General features: G+C 41.5%; 1 protein-coding gene across 2 annotated transcripts in view; it reads right to left on the bottom strand.

The window, feature by feature from the left end:
• Positions 1-23,631, bottom strand: part of NKD1 (NKD inhibitor of WNT signaling pathway 1) — a 111,252-nt gene that overhangs the window by 38,818 nt on the left and 48,803 nt on the right. For both annotated transcript variants that reach the window (XM_069082523.1, XM_069082522.1), the window contains one exon: positions 2,469-2,526. In XM_069082523.1, coding sequence (XP_068938624.1) covers positions 2,469-2,526 — 58 coding nt within the window. The remainder of the gene's footprint in view (positions 1-2,468; positions 2,527-23,631) is intronic.

A 23,631-nucleotide genomic window follows, 5' to 3' on the forward strand; every position in this document is an offset into this window, starting at 1 on the left:
CTATGTGGTTTCGGTCCCTGCCCACTCTCCAAAGGCAGGACCTCTTCATGGAAAAGCCCACTTCCTATCTAGAAATGCTGCAGCTAATTGACATTGACAGGAAGGGGCTTGACAGGCTGAACGGAGTGATTCACAGTATTGGCATTTCTCGGCTCAGGCAGTCGGACTCAGCTCATCAGGCTTTCTCTGGGTACACGCTACATTGCCCCCATTCAGAAAGGAAACGGCAGTAGACCCAAAGGGGGGAGTCCCAGGAAATAACGTGGCCATCGGAGCCCCTGCTCATCCAGGCACAGCTTCCAATTCTTTGTATAAATAAAGGCAGTGGAGAAGAGGCAAAACCAATTTTCATCTCTGATACACAAGTTTTCTGCTTTCAAGTTTGCCCTGACTAGTTGACGATTTGCTCTCGCATCAGACTATATCGATAGCACTTCAGAGTAAGTACATGGGGGAAGCAGACCAATCAGAACATGGAATCTCATCCTCTCTCTTTACTGTAGGTTCACTGTGTTCCTGAGTAAGGCAATTCATCACTATGCCTCAGTTTCTTTATTTCACAAAGAGGTTTGGGGACTCCCCAGATACCAGGATGGAACAACCCTCTCACAGTCAATCAAACATTGTGCAGGAGAAATATCTAGGGGCTCAGGTCCCTAATACCCTATGGCCTCCTTCCTTCCCACCAAGAAGTGTAGATTATTACCCAGTTCATCTCCCTCTGTCCTCTAGCTGTATCCCCACTTTCTAGTTCTATACTCTGTCCCCACCCTCCCCTCTTCCAACAGTTACTTTTTCCACTTAAAAATAGAGCATTACTGCCCACTGAAGAGATTCTAATTTCTAGATTCCAAACACCATCTATTCCCAGAATATAAGCTCTGTTCATACCCCAGAAAATGAAATGCCACCAACTCGGCCTTCCCAACCTGGCTCCTTTAATCCTGGAAGACTCTAGAGTTCAGAGGGGTTACAGTTGACATGTGACCCTTAGGACCTCTCAAGATAAAAGACAATACAGGATAATAGAAGGCCTCAGAGGACCCGGCTCTGAATCCTGTCTTTGCTACTTAATGTGACCTTGGTCAATTTATTTAACTTCCCTGGGCCTAAAGTTTCTTCACCTATGAAATGGGAGAGGATGGCAAAAGAGGAGGAAGGTAGATTGATTATATATGATTGCTAAGGTCCTTTCTAGCTCTAAATCCTATGAACCCTTCAGGGATCAAAACTAGCTTTAGTCTCCGAAAGATTCATCAAAGCTGCACCTGGCCCACAACTTCTGGACAGAATTCATTTTCTTTCCCCTTTCTCTCTAAAATCACCATTCTCTCCAAGGCCTTGGAAGTAGAGGTGGACATCAGAGGTCAAAAAGGCATTCTCTTTTTCCCTAGCAGCTTCAGGATTCTTGAGGTCCCTGTTTCTCAACCAATGGATTATGATGAGGATTGATAGCATCCTTGGTTTCCTCTAGCCTTTTCCCCTGATTTTGTTATCAAAGAACAAAAAGTTGAGAAGCCTGATAGAACCCTGAACTTAGAATCAGGAAGTCCTGGGTTCGAATCTTAATTCAGACACTTAATAGTTGTGTGGGTACCAGCAAGTCATTCAAGCTCTCTGTGTGCTTTGGTTTCTTCATCTGGAAAGTGAGTGGGTTGGACTCGAGGACTTCTAATTCCCTTTGTACCTCTAAATTTATGATCCCATGGGAAAAAAGGAGGAACTATGGGGGTGTCTGTGGTTGCAAGTGGGCTGGTGTAGGTAGATAGGTGACAAGACCAATGGATGCGAAGTCTCTAGGAATATATGAAGAAGCTGATAGTTAAAGCAGTGAAGTTACTTGAGGAAAGTAACAGACAGCGCTAGTAACAAAGTGGAACTAAAATCTTATTAGCAATAATAATTATAATAGCAGATTTGTATAGAGCTTTGAGATTTGCAAAGTACTTTACATATATTATCTTATTTGATTCTCACAACAGCCCTGGGAGGTAGGTACTATTATTATTCCCATTTTACAGATGAAAAACCTAGGCAGACAGAGGTTAGTGACTTGCTCAAGGCCACACAACTAGTATAGCAGGTCTCTGGGACAGGATTCAAATTTAGGTCTTCCTTATTCCCCGTCCAATGTTCTATGTCAGGATCCAGTAGAATCCAGATCTACTGAATCTTGATTTCCCCAATCCCTTCCTTAGATAGAACCCTGCAATTTCCCTTTTTTTCTCTTCCCCTTACTCAACCCCCTCTCAATCCCCCTCCCCATATGTCATTTCAGTGTGAACAGACAAGTTCCCAGGTGTGTCACAGACTAAAAAGCCAGTCCACAAACACCGCTCTAAATCAGCACTTGTTAGGACTTTCTGGGAATCCTGCAGGGCTGGCCCACCAGAGTTTCCCCTTCCCAGTCTTTGATTAAGACTGTCCCCTCCCAGCCTCTGATTAAGGAAGCATTCTTGTTCAAGTACCTTCTAGACGAAAATGTTCCTCGCTGATTGTTTCTCGGTAAACTTCACCAGCCGGATCCTGCAGAGACACAAAGCAAAAACACAGCTACCTTAACCACTAGCCTTGCAGTGATTACAGAATATTGAAATGTTAATGAGACGCACATTGAGCTGCCAAAGTTAATTATGAAAAGAGGTTTGGAAGGTTAAAGGTGTCCCAGAAAGTACTTAATCACTTTTGTTCCTGGGTCCTCAGTCTGGTTAGTCATGGGAAGAGAGGGGAGAGGGAAGGGGAGGCCGGAGGGAGGGGAGCACAGCACAGGGATCCCAACGCTTTCAGCTTTTAATTCCATGGAGACACTGGCACTTGGAAAGTTAACATGCAAATTCTTTTTTGGGGGGGTGGGGAAGTGATTAATATTGGTCCCTAACCAAGAGGCCAATTCACCAAGAAAACCGCAGGGCAGAACAGGCTTATTCCTAGAGAAAGCCCACTCCTTCACAGCATCTCACCCCTCAGTTTTGGAATCGCAACAACACTGAAAAAGTCCTCTTGATGATACTTTTCTAGTCTTATTTCCTATGACTCCCCTTCACCTAGCTCTGCTCCAGCCAAATAGGACTGCTCTCTGCTCTTCTCCCCTTAATCTTCTGAATCCCCATCCCCTTCCCCCCAAAATCCTTTAAAGCTTAAGAGGAAGCCTGTGTAAAAATAAAGAACAGGCTAGGAACTAGGAAGATGTGAGTTCAAATCCTGTGTGACCCTAGGAATAAATATCACTTAACCTCAATTTCTATGGAATTCTATAAACTGCAGAGAAAGTGCCCACCTGCACTGATTGGTGCCTCCCCCATGAAACCTTCCCTGTTGTGTTTTTTCTTTGCTCTTGAATGACTTTTTTCTTTGCTCATGATGACCTGACTTTCAGTTGACTTTGATTTGAGTGAGGGAGGGCTGTGCAAGGTCACCAGACTCATTTTCTCCTCCAGAACCATCTGGGTCCACGGGTGAGATATCAATCAGGATGACGAGATGGCCCAGGAGGCAATGGGGAAAGACCCTGGCCCTTTTAGGCTACAGTCTTTTCAAGTTATCATATTGAGTGAGGTAATGCCCATTCAGTGAAGAGGCCTCTTTAAGAAGTGAGTCTGGGGAAGCTAGGTGACCCAGTGAATAGAGCACCAACCCTGGAGTCAGGAGGACCTGAGTTCAAATCTGGCTTCAGTCATTTAACATGTACTAGCTGTGTGACCTTGGGCAAGTCACTTAACCCTAATTGCCCTGCCTTCCCCCCTCCAAAAAAAATGTTTAAAAAGAAGTGAGTCAAGGAATGGCCCTTTTAATTAAAAAAAAAAAAAATCATGTAACCAGAACATGGAAGCTTCAGTGGCATTGGCTGATTTTTTGTTAGCCTCCCCTGACACCTCCTACCACAGATCACTCCCTCCTTTGACTTCTAGCACTGGTCACATCTCTCTGATATACTTATGCATACTATAACACATCTGTGTGTCTCAAATACCTGCTTTGTGTCACTGGAATGGACTGTTTTAGATTTAGAGCTGGACGGAACCACAAAGTAGAGATGGCAAACATGCAGCTCACAACACTCTCCAGTGCTTCCCAAACCAGATTAGGATGGAATTGGGACAATTTAACAAAATAAATAAAAATACAATAAAATGGACAGTATTCTATTTTAAAACTGAGTCAACATGAAGCCTTGGGCGATCTAGTGAACCCCATTTCTATTAGATGCTGACCCCATTCTCATTTTACAAATGAGGAAACTGAGTCCCAGGGATACTAAGTGACTTGTCCAAGATCATGTGGATAGTAAACATCAGATGTGGGATTTGAACTTGGGTCCTCTCCTTCAAGAAAAAGTGTTCATTCTACTGAACACATACATGTCTGCACTTCCCTCAGTGGTCAAAGTCAGCCACTTCTTTGGATTCTGTCAGGAGACCTCCAACAGTAGAAATCTCAATGCTAATGCCTCGCCAAAGGCATTTTGGGATGTGAATACCTGAGCTGGCAATTAACCTACACATACATCACCCCAATACCACCACTGCCCCCTTCCCCTTTAGGCAGTTAGGTGGTATAGTGGATAGAGCTCTGGGCCTGGAGTCAGGAAGATGAGAGTTCAGATTCATCCTCAGATACCAGCTGTGAGACCATGAGCAAGTCACAGAATCTACTTCTGCCTCAGTTTCCTCACTTGTAAAATAGAGATAATAACAGCACCTACCTCACAGAGTTGTAAGGGTCAAATGAGATTTGTAAAGAAGTTATGTTCCTGGCACATAGTAGGTACTTAACAATGCTTGTTCCTTTCTTTCCCCTTTCCCTCCAAACCTTTCAAATTTCTTCCTCTTGTGCCTTTGTTCATCCCTTTCCTTTTATTGAGCATAGGATTATAAACCTAGAACTGAAAAGGACCTTGTCTAATCCAACCTTCTCAATTTATAGATGAAGAAACTGAGGCCCAGAAAAAGGAAGGGACCTCAGGGACCACATAGACCCTCTCATTTTACATATTAGGAATAAGAGACCCAGAATGACCCTAGCAAGGATTCAGACCCAGGTCCCACTCCTTCCTGCCATATCACCTGTTCCCTTCTCCCCACATTTTTTGTGGCTTTTTTTTCTTGGAGGAGGGAAGGCAAGGCAATTAGGGTTAAGTGACTTGCACAAGGTCACATGGCTGGTAAGTGTGTCAAGTGTCTAAGGTGGGATTTGAACTCAGGTCCTCCTGACTCCAAGGCCCATGCTCTATTCACTACATCACCTAGCTGCCCCTCTTCCCACCTTTTTGACTTCTACTCAGTCTTCAGTGAGGCTCAGCTTAGGCCCTACCAACTCCCTAGAGAATCTCTACCATGTTTGGAACTCCTCAGTCCCTGACCAGCTACCCTATTCACTTATCTCCTTGTTGACTTGTCAGTATATGTATTACCTATTTACAATCCTGTGAACTCTAAGAGATTGGGAGCTGAGTCTCACACATCAGTTTTGCATTCTTCCTGTGGCCTAACAGGAGACCTTTTACAGATAGAATAGTCATTGGAGCATGTCTGTTAACTGTTTCCTGATTAACATGGATTCAAGATTCCTTTGTGATATCTTTTGCTAGTGTCTCATCCAAAACTACCCATCTCTTTTAGTGGGATGGAGGGAAGTTCATTTGTTTGGCTAAAGCAACAGATGAAGATGTTTTTACAAATTAATTCAAGTTTAAAAACTATAAACTCATATAATATCATCTTTGAAACAGCCACAGCAGCCCACCAGAATCCAAGGTACCTGACTTCAGCTCTAGGTATGGGGATGCTAGGCATGCTTTGGGTCAAGGCCTTTCCAGGAGGGTGACCACAGGGTTATAACAACTCACTCTAGCCCCAGAACAGCTCTACCATCTGAATTTCTCAAACAACAAAATTATTGAAGATGCTGTATTTCCCATTCAATTCATTAACAGTCAGACTGCTTCAAGTTGAAATCTTTTTCTTGAAAAGAAAAAAATTCACCTCCCGTGACACCACCAACCAAAGAAAATCCAGGGCTCACATTTATTTTAAAACAACACAAAACAACTTTTGCTTTGTACCATTGACATTACCAATAAGATGGAACTAGGAAATATTTTTTTCTTTTTTAAAGACAAATAGTTCACATTTTATTAATTAAGTTCTCATTTTTCTTTGTGATTTTCTTCCTTTTTCTGAATTACTAAAGCAGACAATATGTGTTTCCTAAAAGGTTTTTGCTGGGTTTGATGTTTTACCTTTCTGTTCCCAATTACTTCAATATGGTGGCATTGGTTTTCTCCTTGATTTCTTGTCAATAATGATTTTTATCTCTATCACTATGAATTATTGTAATCCACAATCACTTCCCAGCAGTATTTTTTGCTGGCTTAGGGGCTGGTTATTTGTATTATTAAGTTATGAATCAGCACCACATCTGGGAAGTCGATGACAGTGAAGCTCCCATGTTCTGGTGACATAGTGAGACAGCTCGAATTCATTAGCTGCCAATTAAGGTCATTCTTTCATGCTGGGTTATTATGACACCTATCTCTGAAAGGCAGACAATTCTTTCCTACAGGTATGGGCAGCCTGCCTAAATGAGAATAAATGTGCAATGAAAAGAACATTGGAATTGGAACCATAGGACTTAGCTTCAAATCCCAGGTCTGCTATTTACTACCTTTTGTGACCTTGGTCAAGGTTTTCCCCACTCTGGGTCTCAGTTTCCTAATCTTTAAAATGAGAAGATTGTACTATACAATCTCTATGAAAGTATGCCAGAAAAACAGCTGAGTTGTTCACAAGTCAATTCAGAGATGCCATTACTGGGACTCTATCCCAAGGAACTTACAGTAAGGAAAGATTCAAGTGTACAAAGATATTCATAGCATTATTTGCAACAGCAAAAATCTAGAAGCAAAATGTGTACCCAACACATTGTAATACTGGAACAAATTATGGCATAGGAATGTAGTAGAATATTGCTATGCTGAAGGAAAAATGGGGAGACTTCAGAGAAGCCTGGGAAGACTTATTTGAAGTGATGCAGAATGACAAAAGGAAAACCACAAGAACAAAATAAACCATGACTACAATGATGTAAATAAAAGTCATCATGAAGAGGGAAAAAAAAGACCCCCAACTCTATGGCCAATTGGCACAATCAATGTTAGTGTCATACTACCAAAGTTTTCTCCTTTCTATTAATAATCAATTGACAATCCATTTCTTTTGGTGAATGTCTTTTGTAAAGATGTTTGTTGGAAGTCTTTGGAAATATCTGTCATGTCAAAATGAAATGTATCCATTCATCTTTTAAAAAAGAAAACAGATGAAATAAATCTATTATATTCCCAAGATCTTCCTGGAAAGGTACAATCAGGGCAGTCTTACTGTCTGAACTCATTGCCTTCTATACCACTCTCATATCTCGTAAGCTGAGAGTCAGTTTTTGTCCAGAAAGTATACCAATATCCCCCTCTAGACCAACTGAGAATTAAGAGATGAGTTTCTCTGGAACCCTTGGAGAAGGACTAGGTCAACCACTAAATGGGCAGAGTTATTGCCAAAGAGAGCCTTGCAGAGATGTGCGTGCATGTGTGTACATATGTGCGTGTGTGTGTGTGTGTGTAAGGGGGATCACTGCTAAATTGGGGGGGGCAGTTTTCCTTAAGACTATACAGGATCAAGAGCTGGAAGGAACCTTAGAGATAATCCATTCCAATTCTTTCATTTTACAGATTGGGAAAAGTTAAGTGAATTTCCCAAAGTTTATACAGGTATTAAGAAATAGTTGCGATAATCTGACTCCATATCTAGTATTCTGTTTAATACACCATGCTGTGCTGCCCTTAAGATATCTTCTCTCCTTTAAACCATGTTTTCACTATAACCTGGCTTAAATGGGAGGAACACATTGGGGATAAGGGAGTGCACAAAGGGATTGAATGTCCTCCTCTTACCAGAAGGAGAAAGTGATTTGTCCAAAGTCATACAGGTAGGAAGTATGGGCCTAGATGTGTTGATGGGTAAGCTAAACAATTTTTAAAAATCCTAAACATAAACTAAATTATTAAATGGTGATTCACTGGTATGCATCTGGGTGGTGCAGTAGACAGAGCACTGGTCCTAGAGTCAGAAACACTCAAATTCTAATCCAGTCTCACTAGCTGTGTGATCCCAGTCAAGTCACTTAACCTCTATGTGCCTCAGTTTCCCCATCTGTAAGATGAGCTTCACTAGTACTGGAGCTCCTTGTAGTTGTCCTCCACTCTGCTCCCAGTAGCATACTGGACACCTTCCAACCTGAAGGACTCCTCTTCCGATGTCTTCTCTTTCATCGTTTTAGTACTGTCTATGAGATTTTCTTGGTGAAGATACTGGAGTGGTTTGCCATTTCCTTCTCCAGTGATCACCTTTCATCAGAGCTCTCCACTATAACCTGTCCAACTTGGGTAACCCTGCACAGCATAGCTCATAGTCTCACTGAGCTACACAAGCCCCTCCACCACAACAAGGTAGTGATCCAGGGGGGCATTGTAAAATAGGGATAATAAGAGCACGTACTTCCTAGGATGGTTGTAAGGATCACGAGATGATAATTGTAAAGCATTTACCATAGGGCCTGACTGTGGTATTTATATAGCACATAAGTGTCATATAAATGTTAGCTATTGTTATTATTATTTATTATCCTGGTGTTTTAAAAGCTAAAGAATATAATTTCTGGGTAATTTAATCATTTTATTAATAATGCCAGCATTTTAATAAAAGGATGATCATTTGGCCATCTCTCTCTTAGACCAAAGACAGAGGGCTCCTAGATTATATGCCCATTAGAGGAGGGGTGTTCCTTGAGGATGGCAATCAACTTGATTGGTTAACATTAATGACAGAATAAATATTACAGTGAGGGGCTGGACCTATTCAAATGAACTTTGATTATATCATTTACTTCTAAGTTAACCCTAACCTTGGGTAGTCAACTCAAAGAATCTATCCCCACCCAAACCTAATGGGGCGGGGGGGGGGGGGGGTTCCCAAACAAGATTGGTAAGAAAGTTACTCCAATCTCATTATCATCAATATCCTTCAAGAGATAGAACTTTTGAGAAAAAGAACTTTTTAGAAATGAAGGAATTTTGATCTCCCCAAATCACTGGTTGTTAACAATAATTTCTCTCATTATTAATAATAGCAGTAGTAGTAGTGGTGGTAGTAATAGTAGTAGTAGTAGTAGTAGTAGTAGTAGTAGTAGTAGTAGTAGTAGTAGCAGTAGTAGCAGTAGCCATAGTAGTAGTAATAGTCACAGCAGCAGCAGGAGGAGGAGGAAGAGTGGTAGTGGTGTCAGGTCACCGTAGTTCTAGTCAGAGTTCTGTCATTAACTTACTGTGAGACCCAAGGTAAGTCTTAACGTATCTGAGTCTGTTGCCTCATCTGCAAAATGAGGATACAAGACAAGATGGTCTCTAAAGTCCCTTTCATATCTAAAGTAATGGCCTTATGGGTCCTACCCAGCTCTAAAACTTGTGGTCCCAGGCTAACCTTATGGATAAGGAAAACAGAGCCATGGAGGTTAAAGAGGTTGCCAAGACCACAGAGGTATAAGCAGGAGACCTGGAGTTCAAACTCAGGTTTTCCGACTACAAACTTTATGATTTTGACACTCTACCAGGGCTTCCTAAGAAAGGGAGATTTTGACATTTTTAGGAAGGGAAGATATCGTGGAGAAGGAAGGAGCAGGATCCCCTTTCTGAGGAATCCTCAAATCCTAAAAGAAAGCATGGCTCCTGACTACTCCAGTAGCAAGGCAGGGCCAAGGAAGCTTTGTACCTGCGGGAAAGAGAAGACAACTCAGGGACACTCTGTCTGTGGCCAGTTAGCAAAGCAGAAAACAGCAGAAGGAAAGCATCTCCCCAGACAAACCACCTTATAAGGTTTCCCAGGCCCACATCAAAGCACAGGAATTTGGGAGAGGGTTTGGAGAAAGGATGGTTGGTTTGGATTTTTTTTTCTTCTGTCTTTGAGACTTCATCCTCCTGAATTTAATATCTTTCCTCAGCCCTCCCCACCAGCTCATTGTCAGTCATTCTGTTCTCTAAAAGCTAACAGATGTCAGTGCCACGGGGTTTCAGAGAAAACTTGTAGTGCCCACATAACTCATTATAGTTAATGGATTCTAAGAATGTTCATGACTTGGGACAGGCCAGGGTGAAAAACAGAGGGGGGTAGAGAGCAGGGAACCAGTGGCTGTGCTGTGCATAACCTTTAGACAGAAACCAAATACTTCTTTCCAGGGCTGCTTGGGGAAAATTCCTCAGTGAGCTCTTTCTTCCCAGAATACTGGGCAAAGTCAGCTAGGCCAAGCATTCCCAGAGGAAACAAGACAATTGTTGACAAGACCCATGGAGCAGGAGCCCTGTCTCCTTCAAGCACACGATATATTGAAAAGAGCTCAGGATGTGGAGTATGAAGGCCTAGCCTGGGTTCTGCTGCTAAAGAATAACTTTTTTGCCTTTGAAAATTTCCTTCCTTTCTCTGGACTTCAGATTCACCATTTGTAGAATGATGGAATTTGACTAGACTTCCAACCCCACTTCAAGTCTTTTTCTCAGCTAACATCCTAGGAGTCATCATGAGATGGATCTCAAGTCTAAAAGATGGAGTTTGAACCCTGGCCCTACCACTTACTCTCTGGGTGACCCTGGATAAGTTACATGACTTCTCTGGGTTTTAGTTTCTTCATCTGTCAAATGAAGAGGCTGGAATTGATGGCCTCCTACGTCCCTTTGACTTCAGAGCTCACACTCCAGAAATACACTAGCCAAAGAGAGAAGAGTCCCCCTGGATTTGGAATCAGAGGCCCTCAGAAATCCCACCTTTGTGTGACTCTGGGCAAAGCAAACCCCATCTCTAGGACCTCTGTTTCTTCATCTGTTGGACAAGTGAGTTGTAGTTTATCATCTCTAAATCCTATGATCCCAGGAATGTTTGAAAATCCTCTCAGAAGAGACCTCTTGACTCAAGCTTCCCAAACTGAATTGGGTCCATCCAGGGCCTTTGAATTTCTTTCAGGGGCAGATGGTAGATAGAGCACTGTATCTGTAGTCAAGGACACCTGAGTTCAAATGTGACCTCAGACACTCACTAGCTGTGTGCTTTCGAGTAAATCACTTAACCGTTTTTGCCACAGTTTCCACTACTGTAAAATGGGACAATAACAGTACCTATCTTACAAGGTTCTTGTATCAAATGAGATCATATTTTTTTAAAAATGCTTAACACAGAACCTGTCTTACAATTGGGTCTATATAAATGCTTATTCTCTTCCCTTCCCCTCTTCTCTGAGGAAATGCACACTATGGGATTCTCCCCATCTGGTATGACAGGTGTGCACACTTCTCCTGGTCTTCCCTTTTAGACAACAATTCCATTTCCCAGGACCAGGGTCACAGGAAACACACCAGCAGATTGTCTGTACAGACTTAGCATCTAACAGTGGGTGCTGTTTTTCAGTAACTAAAAAGTTCTAGTCTGTGAGCTTGTCTTCTATTCAGAAAAACCTGCCCCCAGAAGAGCATGTATTTACCATTCCCTGCTCTTTTCTACCTAACTCTTAATGTTTAGCCATCAGACTTCCCATTTGAAACATTCTCCAGATTCGAGTCAAGTCAACAAGTCTTTACTAACAGCCTTCTATGTGCTCAGTCTCATGCTGTGGGGGTTATGAGAGAAGACAGCATGGCCTCTTCCTGCAAGGCACAAAATGCTTGTCTTTACACATGAATGTACATACACACAAGTGCATACGTGTGTGCGCACATGCGTACACACAAACACATGCATACTCTCCTTTCTCCTCTTTTTTCTTTCTTTCTCCCCTGTAAAACTGGGGGGGGGGGCGTCTCAGACCAGATGGTTTCTAGGATCCCTTCCAGCTATAGATGTATGTTATTATCAAACTTTTACCTTAAAAACAAACAAAAACATTTTGTACTGCTTGATAGATTTAGGCAAACAGAGCTCAGAATATGCCTTCATTTACAAGTATGAAAGATACAGATTAGATTATCCATGAGCTTTTCCCCCTTCAAGTTATTAAAGCAATGCATTCATACATTCAAAGACCCCAGATTCTGGGACAAGAACTCATTATTTGACAAAAACTGTTGGGAAAACTGGAAAACAGTATGGCATAAACTAGGTATAGACCAACATCTCACACTGTATACCAGAATAAGATCAAAACGGGTACATGATTTAGACATAAAGGGTGATACCATAAGCAAATTAGAACAGCAAGGAATAGTTTACTTGTCAGATCTATGGAGAAGGGAAGAATTTATGACCAAACAAGAGATAAAGAGCAATATGAAATGTAAAATGGATAATTTTGATTATATTAAATTAAAAAGGTTTTGCACTAATTCAATGCAAACAAGATTAGAAGGAAAGCAGAAAGATGGGAAACAATCGTTATATTAAGTGTCTAACAAAGGCCTCATTTCTCAAATATACAGAGAACTGTGTCAGATTTATAAGGATACAATTGATAAATCCCAAAGGATATGAACAGGCAGTTTTCAGATGAATAAATCAAAGCTCTCTATAGTCATAAGAAAAAAAATGCCCTTAATCACTATTGATTAGAGAAACAAAAATTAAAACAACTCTGAAGTACCACCTCACACCTATCAGATTAGCTAATGACAAAAAGGAAAACGATAAATGTTGGAAAGATGCAGGAAAATTAGGACACTAACAATACTATTGGAGTTGTGAACTGATCTAACCATTCTGTAGAGTAATTTGGAACTATACCCAAAGGGCAACCAAATTATGTATACCCTTTGATCCAATACTAGTTTTGTATCCCAAAGAGATCCAAAAAAGAGAAAAGAAACTATTTATAAAAAAAATTATAGCAGCTCTTTTTGTGGTAGCAAAGAATTAGAAATTGAGGGGATCTCCATCAATTGGGGAATGGTTGAACAAATCATGGTATATGAATGTAATGGAATTCTACTGTGCTAGAAGAAATAATGAGCAGGATGCTTTCAGAAAAACTGGAACTTAAATGAACTGATACAAAGTGAAATAAGACTCTAAAAAATAAAAAACAAACAAATAAGCCTTTGGGGGGCAGCTAGGTGGCGCAGTGAATAGAGCACTGGCCCTGGAGTCAGGAGGACCTAAGTTCAAATCCAACCTCAGACACAACACAAAACTAGCCGTGTGACCTTGGGCAAGTCACTTAACCCCAATTGCCCTCCAAAAAAAAAAATTGAAGTGAGAAGAACCAGGAAAACATTGTACAAAGAACAACAATATTGTACATGAACTATGAATGACAGCTATTCTCAGCAATACAATGGTCCAAGATAATTCTAAAGGGCTCATGATGAAAAATGCTATCCACCTTCAAAGAAAGAACTGTTAGAATCTGAATGCAGATTGAAGCACACTATTTTTTACTTTCTTTATTTTTTTATGGTGTTTTTCTCTTGGTCTGTTTCTTCTTTCACAACAAGACTAATGTGGAAATATATTCTACATGATTGCACATATATAATTTATATCAAATTGTTTACTGTCTGAGGGAGGGGGAAGATGAGAGAGGGAGAGAGAAAATTTGGAGTTCAAAATTTATGAAAAATAAATGTTAAAATTGTCTTTACACGGGGCAGCTCTGTGGCTCAGTGAATAGAGCACCAGCCCTGGAGTCAGGAGGACCTGAGTTCAAATCTGGCCTCAGACACTTAACACTTACTAGCTGTGTGACCTTGGGCAAGTCACATAACCCCAATTGCCCTGCTTTCCCTCCTCCAAAGAGCAAAACAAAAACCTCCCCCCAAAATTGTCTTAGATGGATCAATAGATAGATAGACAGACAGATAGATAGGTAGATAGATAGAGAGATATAGATATAGTTTTAAAAAGCTATTCATTTAAATTACATAGTTTATGGGTGTTTTAGTGTTTTAACAACAGGGAGGTTGGTGTCAATTGAATGAACTCTGAACTGTCATACATCATAAAATGTATTATTAGTAATAATAAGTCAACATTTATGCAATTCTTTGAGATTTGCAAAGTACTTTACATATATTAAGAGGCAACAGACTCTGATCAGATGATAATCTAAGACAGTTCCAAAGGACTGTTATCCATTTCCAGAGAAAAAATTGGTGAACTGAATGCAGATTGAAGCACTTTTTTACTTCTTTGCTTTCCCTGTTTTTTGTATATTTTCTTTTGCAACAAGACTAATATAGAAATATGCTTTACATAACCTCACATGTAATCAATATTATATTGTTTGCCTTTCCAAGAGTAGGGAAGGGGAGGGAGAGAATTTGAAACCCATAATTTTAAAAATGAATTTTAAAGAAAATTATACATGTAATTAGGAAATATTTAATTATTTTCTTTAAGAGAGAGAGGCATCAGGGTATAATGGATAAAGAGGCAGATTTGATGCCAGAAGGCCTAGGTTCCCCTTCTACTTCTGGCATACACTTGATGTGGTCCTAGACAAACCTCTTAACTTCTCCGAACTCTAGGCAAGTCTGTAAGACTATGAGAGCACTGGTAGATTTTCTCACCTGAGCTCTCTATAATAATAAAATCCAGGGTCCACTCCCTATCCTTATTTACAATACTTATTTAAATATTTACATATTTAAGATTTGTAAAGCCCTAGAAGCATATTATACTATTCCTTTAGGTGATCTCATTTGATTTAGAGCTGAAGAGAAACTTAGAAGTCACATAGTCCAACTAGAAACTGAGGGCAAGTGATGATTGAAAGTCACCGAGTAGCTTCTGGATTCAAACTGAGCACCAATTCAATCCCAGACTTCTTTCCACCAAATCATGCCAGTGATGGTTCTTAGGTCTAACTCTGTGCCCAAGCTGTATGTCTTTAGAACAAGTCACTTGCCCTCTCTGGGCCTCATTTTCATCATCTATAAACATGGGCTTTGTCTAGATCAGAAGTTGTTAATCTGAGGTCCATGGATGGATTTCAGGGAGTCTGTAAGTTTGAATGGGGAAAAAGGATATTTATATCTTCATTTGAATATACTTGGTTTCCTTTGCAATCTGATGCAATTTATTTTATGCATTTAAAGCCATTGTTTTGAGAAAGGGTCCATAGGATTCCTCAGACTGTCAAAGTGATACAGGGCATGTGAAAGGTTAAGAACTTGTCCTAGAGGGTCCCAAAGGTCCCCTTCAGCCCTAAGATTGTGTGTTGCTATAGCTCCCATCAGATGGAATGCCTTTAATAGCACTCTTCCATCCTCCCCCATAAAACAGAAATGGAGAGAGGAGGAAAAAAACACAGACACTGCTGGACAAACTTTCTGAACCAAATTCCCATCCTCCACCTGTTACTCTGTAGCTTACCGCTGAATTACACTCCTGTTCTTAGCATTACACTGGAAGGAGGGTTCCCAACTTGGGAGCACTGGACAAAAGCCGAAACCATTACTTTGACACTACTACTGGGTGACTGGGTTAGTTCCTTGGCTTCTCTGTGCTGCTCCCGGTTCTCACCAAAAGCAGGCCAGAGAATCTGCAGTTAGACACATATGGAAAGATGGATTTTTTGCTACCTGGAAATGCACTTAGAATATGGTCTGAAAGGTATTAATGAAGAGTTTCTTACAAACACTTTTTCTGTGTCTGTAAGAATAAAGGGGGTGGCATATGATTGTAATGGAATACGATGATGCTATAAGAAATAATAAGCAGTCCTGGTTTCAGAAAAACCTAGGAAGACTTATATGAATTGATGCAGAGTTAAGCAAGCAGAACCAGGCGATCACTGTACACAGTAATAGGAATATTGTAAGGATAATTAACTGTGAAAGACAGTTAATCTGATTAATGGAATTCAAGACAATTCTTAAGTACTCATAATGAAAAATGCTATCTATATCTAGAGAGGGAACTAATGAACTCTGAATGCAAATTGAAGCATAGTTTTTTCACTTTGTTTTTCTTGCTTCTTTTTTTTCAAAATGGCTAAAATTGAAATGTTTTGCATGATTTCACATGTATAATTGATATCATATTGCTTACCTTCTGGGGGAGGAGACTGGAAGGAAGGAGAGAATTTGGAACTCAAATTTTTTTAAGCGATGTTAAATAATTTGGGGGGGGGAAGATTAATTAAATGTTTTTTAAAAAGCATAAAGGGGCATGGGAAGGAGTCTCTCAGCATCTCCTCAAGGTAGGGGGGACAGGGCATTAAATTCTGCCCACAATTAAGTTTCACCCCAAACCATAAACCAAAACAAACACTCTAAACCTGATATTATATTTGAACTACAGGACCTGAAAAGAAGATTATGTCCAGTGCTCTGTATGAGGTCGTCTCCACCAGGCCTGATGCTTCACAAGTCTCTTCCAAGCTCAGACTCCAGTTAGTTACCACTGAGATTTGTATAGAATAAAAGGGGAAGGAAAAGCAAGACACAAAGCCATTCAGTCTTGGCTATTCCTCCTTCATGCTTTGCCCACAAGGGCCTCCTCACTGCAGGCCTTCAGTGCCCAGCCCCTTTCAAGCTTCCAAAGACATTTTAGCGGCAATTAAAATTCCTCAGATTTCTCCTCGACTATTTTTATCTGCCAGAGATATAATCAACATGTTCCTAACTGTACATCCCCGGCCTGTCTCTGCTTCCAATGTCTCTGAGACTTCAGCCGTAGCTAACCTTCTAGTGCTCAAGTATTTGTTAATTAGATAGGCGGACAGGGCTCTGGGGGAGGGGAAAAGGAGAGGGAACTCTAATGATAGAAACTTCTCTCAAAGGCTTCAAAGTCAAGCCCCAGGAACAGAAGATACCCCCCACTATCAGCTTCCTCCCCACCCATCAAAGAAACAAAACAATCCACCCCCACTAGACCCTGGATCTCAGGCCTCAGACCCCACAGGGTCTAAACCCCAAAGCTGGGTTCTCTCTGTCAGCCATAGGCTAATATTCCACTAATATAAGTCCCTCTCTACATTCTTCTCCTGTCTTTTACATTTCCTGGAAAGGCATCCAATCACCTCAAAGTCTCCAGGAGAAAAGCAGAGCCTGTTTTAAAAAAAGATGTCCTATATGGGTTAGCCTGCTTTCTGGCCTAGTCCTCGGGAAAGCCAGTCAAAGTAATGGGGTTTGAACAAGGCGGGAAGAACAAGAAATGAAAGCATCACCTTCCCAGTCATCAAGAGCCTGGCCTGTCTACAAAAGGGGATCATGAAAGCAAATTCAAAGAGGAAGGGAGAGGCACAGAGTGACTGGGACAGATATGGAAATAAAAGAAGATAAATAGAAAGAAAAATCCTTCAAGTATTCCAAAGACCAGAGTCCATCAGCCAATAAATATATGCCTCTGCTATGTGCCAGGCACTATGTTAAGCACTGGGGATACAAATAAAGACAAATGCAGTCTTTGCTTTCACGGAGTTCACTGTCTAAAGGGGGAGATAACACGCAAAGAGCCACGTACAAACACTACAGACATGATAAATTGGAGATAATCAACAATAGGCCCCAGAGTCACTGGAATGAAGGGGGATGGGGAAAGGCTTCCTGCAGAAGGGAAGATTAGCTGGCACCTGAAGGAAGCCAGGGAAGTCAGGAGGCAGAGATGAGGAGGGATTGCATTCCAGGCATGGGGACAGCCAGGACAAAGGCACAGAAATGAGAAGAGCACCCTTAAAGAAGAACAGAGAGAAGACTGATATATAGCCATTCAGCTTTATCGAGTAAGGAAGTTGTTGAGTCATTTTTCAGTCATGTCTGACTCTTTGTGACCCCATTTGGGTTTTTCTTAGCAAAGATACTGGAGTGATTTGCCATTTCCTTCTCCAGCTCATTTTACAAATTAGGAAACTGAGGCAAACAGTGTTAAGTGATTTGTCCAGGGTCACAGAGTCAGTAAGTATCTGAGACCAGATTTGAACTCATGAAGAGGAGTCTTCCTGACTTCTATCCCAGCACTCTATTCACTGTGGCCCCTCACTACCCCTAATGACCTGATGTACCCTAATCACTCTGGTAGCTGTGAAGAAGACATACTAGAGCATCATGAAAAAGTGTTTATTAAAAGCTGGGATAATGCTGGAAAAAATGTCCACTGCTGTGAATGAGCCCATCTCCTAAAGCCACATCTGGTTGTCAAGAGTTGCCTTGTTAATGTAAATACTTATTCCTCAGAATTAAACAAAGCAAGACATCCAAAGTTATTTCTCCCTTCCATAAGGGTACCCACATCAAAATGTACATTATTGAGAAAGTACATAATGGAACTGTACAAGTAATGAACAAACACCAGGAAAGCTTCAATGAAGACCACATGGGTTCAAATCATGGCTCTGATGTTTATTAACTGTGTGACCTTGGACAAGTCCTTTCCCTTCCATGAGTCTCACTTTCCTTATCTAATTTATCTTGGTGTTATAGAAAAAGCATTGGCCCCAGAGTCAAAGGAAGTGGATACAAATGCCACTCCTGCCATTTACTGCCTATGTGATCTTTGACAAATCCTTTCCCCTCTGCTGAGTTTTCCTCGTTGGTAAAACATTAGGGTTGTACTAGGTGGTCTTTAGTGCCTATGGTTCAATCCCCGCAGGGAGTCTTACAATCCAGAAGGGAAGATAAGATTTATACATAATATAAAACTATAATCCAAGCTGGAAGATGACTGATACCATAAGCAAGCCAATTGCCAGTTAAACATCAGCCCTGTGGCCTTTGCCATAAAATAATAGCTCTGGGAGTACAGCTAGGACCCATTATCTTCCATCAGACTCCATCTAGAAATCTGTGTCCAGTTCTGAGTGCCATCTTATAAGCCGGACATTGAGAAGCTCCAATGTTCCCAGAGAAGTACAACCAAGAGGGTAAAAGGACTAGAGACCATTCGACCTGAGGGGCAGCTGAAAGGACACTGAATATTTATCCTAGAGAAAACTTGGAATAGATATGATATCTATATTCCAACATCTGAAAGGCTGTTCTGTGGAACGGCTATTAGATTTGTTCTATTTCTACCCATCACCCCAGAAGGCAACACTCCAAGCCATAGGGGAAAAGCATAAAGAGGAAGATTTAGGCTCAATATAAGTATCCTTACAAATTCAAGTGTTCCCCAAATGGAAGGGGGCTGCTGCCCCAGGAAACAGTAGGTTCCATACTATAGGTTTTAAAGCAAAGGCTGGATGGCCATTTGACAGCCACGTTAAAGAAGGAATACTTATACAAGGCATGGATTAGACAAGATGGCCTCTGAAGTCTCCTCCAATTCTAAGACCATATGGTTCTACCCAATAAATTCTAGCTTTTCTGTAAGTCCTCAGTGATCACATATTAACTCCTCTCTTGGGATTTAAAGCTCTTCACAACCTGAATCCTTTCTGCCTTTCTAGTCTTCTTATACATTGCTCCCCTCCACTCACTTTATGTCCAGACATACCGGCTTACTCACTGTTCCTCACACATAATGCTCCATCTCCTCTCTCCATACCTTTATAGTGGCTGTCCCCTATGCCTGGAATGAAGTCCCCGACCCCCTACCCTCAACCTCTATCTCTTAGAATACTGTTCTCCTTTAAGATTCAGCCAAAGTTCTGTCTTCTGAATGAGGCTTTTTCTTCCCCCCACCCCCTTACCCCTTATTGTTCCCACAAGGTTACCTTATATCTGTCTTATATATGTTTTGTATTTACATATATACATGCATGTTGTCTCCCCCAGTAAAATAGGAGGAAATGTTATACGATTATCATTATATTCCCAATACCTAGTACAGGATCTGGCACACAGCAGATCCTTAACAAATGTTATGTCTCATGCAACTGGGAAATAAGATATACAGGCACTGGGGTATGGAGATCCACCTTGCCCTATAGGAAAGTCAGAGCGGGGTAGGGGAGGATATAGAAGAGAGCAGATTGGGGGAGGGGGTATACAGTGGGATCTCTATTTTGGGGTGGTGGGTAGGGGAAAGATGGGGAGAAAATTTATAACTCAAAATCTTGTGGAAATGAATGACATAAGCTAAAAATAAACAACATTTAAAAAACAAAAGAGTTGGTAGTAACATTGAATAAAGACTACATGAAATAGACTAAAAAATAAATAAATGAATGAATGTTATGTCTCCCCTCTCTCACATACTCTCCTTCCTCTCCCTTTCCTCTCCCGTTTTCTTCTTCCTCTTTCTCCTTTCCTGCATTCATTCTCACCTTCCTGTCTCTCCTCTCTCACATTTCCCCTTCCTTTCTCCTACTCCTCTCACATTCATTCTCTTCTTCCTCTTTTTCCTCTTCCACATTCTCACCTTCCCATCTCCCCTCTCATATTCTCTCCTTCCTTTCTCCCTCTCCTCTCCTGCATTCTTTTCTTCTTCCTATTCTTTCTCACGTTTTCCTTCCTCCTCACACACCACTCCCACCCCTCAACTCAGATGAGCATCTGTGTTTCTCATCAGCCCAGCAGTAACAGCAAACACCCACCACTGATGAAAGGGAGCAGGAGATGACTCCTCTCCAAAGACAAGGCTCCGGCCAGGACCACTTCACTGATCAAAGGCCAGGGGCACTGCTGTTTGCACCACATTAGCCTAACCAGCCCGATTAAGTGTTCAAGTGAGCCGATCAACAACCAGCTGCCTGATCTGTGCACCCCGTGGAGTTTCTCCCCCCTCACCAAAAAAAAAAAATAGTATTCTCCTGGGGGGTTGCTTCCCCTTGTGCCAGAAACAAGACCCTAGAGAGGGAATTCCTGATAACACAAGGAGACAGAAGTGCTTTTTATGTGACTTTGATCACCGAGGCAAGTAAGGCTTCTATCAGCTGTCCCTGTCATTGAGGAGGCTGCCTCAGGACAGGTCCCAAATCTGCCATTAGAATAACAGAATATGCATTCTGCCCCCCATCTGGTGATATTAAATCCCTGTACACTGTGATACATTGTCTCTGCATTTCAAAAGGGCTGGTATGAGCATGGGGAGGGTAAAGAAGGAGGTCTGAATTCCCCAAAGAATCTAAAACACAAAGGATCGGATCTTAGAGCTAGAGGAAAATCACATAGTTACAGGATCCCCAAACTTAGATTGGGAAAGACCTTAGAAATCAGTGATAGACTTGAAGCTGGAAGGAACCTTAGAATTCACTGTAGATTGAGCACTGCATTTGGAGTTAGGAAGACCTGAGCACAAATGTGGCCTCAGACACTAACTTGCTGTGTGACCCAGGTCAACTCACTTAGCCACTGTCTATCTTAGTTTCCTCAGCTATAAAATGGGAATTCTAATAGGGCCTACTTCTCAGGATTGTTGTGAGGATGACATGAAGTAACATCTGTAAGCACTCAGTTCAGTTCCTGGAACACAGTAGGTATTTAGTAAATACGTGTGTCCTTCCCTTCTCCCCTTGCCCCTACCTAGCCCAATCCCCTCATTTTAATAATACAGTTATCCCTTCCACATCACAACTTTTCCAGTTTCAATATATTGTGGGTTGGCATAAAAATCAAAAGGGAATTTTAGGGGAGTTTTGAGGAAGCCACAGACAACACGTGAGGCCTGCAGATGACACAGAGCCTATGACCAAATGCTTACCCCAAATTTTACAATAAGGTACTGTAAATACCCCATAAAAGAAAAAGAAAAAAAACTCAGACTTCTTCTCTGGAACAAAGGGAGGGTCAAAAAATCTTACCTGGATTTTCCAGATGGCATGGACACTGTGCTCCTAACCCACATGATGTGGAAGGGATAACTATAATAGTGATGAGGAGGAGGAAGGGAAGGAGGAGGAGGAGGAGGAGGAGGAGAAAGAGGATACATGTATTCATATAGCACTTTAAGGTTTGTAGAATGCTTCACAAATATTTATCTCATTTTATCCTTATAAAAACCCTGGGAGGTAGGTTCTATTATTTTATCTGTCCCCCTCCCATGAGGAAACTCAGGTAGACAGGGGTGAAATGACTTGCCCAGGGTCATACAGCTAAGTAAAAGTTTGAGGCTGGATTTAAATGCCGATCTTCCTGATTCCAAGGCAGGGACTCTCTCCCCTGAATCACCTGGCTGCTTGTCTTATAGATGAGAGAATGGAGACCTAAGGAGGTAAGGTGATTTGCTCAAGGTAAGATATGAGGGGCTGGGGGAAGAAGCAGATGGTCTCTGAGGTCACTTCCGGCCCTAGTTCTATGAGTTAAAGCCAGACCCTCTGAATCTGAAGACACTTCTTCCCACCAAGATGTTCTCTCTTATCCCCCCATTTTACAAAGAAGAAAACTGAGTCCCAGAGGAAAGTGACGTGCCCCTGAAGACTCTCAGTGGGAGGACACAACTCAAGGAATAACTAACCCAGAGAAATGGAAAACATTTCCTCTCCTCCATCCTAAATCCCCTGGCTCAACCCAAGAGCCTCCACCGTCCAAATACAAGCCTGAACTGAGGGAAGAGGGCCTTTTAGTCCTTCATGGAAGCAGAAGGGTGGCTTAACTGGCTGCCTCCCACAAGCCTGATATACTTGACTTAAGCACTGTTTTTCCATCCATTTATAAAACTCAAACTTCAAAAGTTTGGGGTTTGGGCTCCTTTCTCTAACTTAAATAAATTGATGTAATAGGAAACTCTAGTCCTCTATTTTGTAGTTCTCACTTTCTGAGGGAAATACTGGGACAGTAGACAATGTTAACAAAGACAATATGTACCAGACTGAGAAGTTCTGGCCCTGCCTCCCTGAGGGTTGCTCCCTATATTCCCAACCTTCACCACCTTTCACAGATAGCTAGGCTCTCATCTGGATAGTGGCTGCTTACCAGCTTGCCATAAGGAATAGTAGAATAGACCTCTATTTACCTCCCTGCCCTCCTGACATCCTCCTCCCCACTTAAGAGACATTTCTCCCCACCCATCATCCCCACAGCACTCTGTGAGTTAGGAACAAACTTAGGAGACAGCATGATGATCTGGAAAAGATACATGACTTGGGAGTCAGAAGTCCTAAGTCAAACTCCACCTCTGCCATTTATGACCTCTGTGACTAGTCCCTTACCCTCCTTGGGTCTCAGTTTCCTTATCTGCAAAATGAGAAAGTAGGACCAGATCAATGGTATCAAATTCAAATAGAAATGGATCCCTGCTGGCCACATACTGACTTAGAAAAACACAGATTTACATTATCTATGTTATATTGTATTTTTATTTATTTTGTTAAACACTTCCCAATTATATTTTAAACCTGATTCAGATAGCACTCCTGGTACAGGTGGCTAGAGTTTGACATTTCTAGACTAGACAACCTCTAAGGTTCCTTATGACTTTAAATCTATGATCCTATCATCACGTGAAAGGAACTTTTCAAAAAGTAGAACAAGACAGAGAACTGGGGCAGTGGTCAAGTGGAAGGAGCCATGGACTAGGAATCAAGAGTGCCCTTTCCCTCATTTTACAGAGAAAGAATCTGAGTGAGGCCTTTAGAGATTAAGTGACTTGCCTAAGGCTACGTGGTGTAAGAATTGGCTTTTGAAGGTAGGTACAGGCTGACCCCAAATCCAGTGATTTTTCCATTGTTCCAAGACACCTCCCTTATTAGCTATGTGATTCAAGGCACATGCCTCTCCAAAACTATAGCTTA

The sequence above is a fragment of the Petaurus breviceps genome, unplaced genomic scaffold (assembly GCF_028583685.1).
Source record: "Petaurus breviceps papuanus isolate PSGF00001 unplaced genomic scaffold, PetGlider_PUasm1.0 171, whole genome shotgun sequence".
NCBI classification, from domain to species: Eukaryota; Metazoa; Chordata; class Mammalia; order Diprotodontia; family Petauridae; genus Petaurus; species Petaurus breviceps.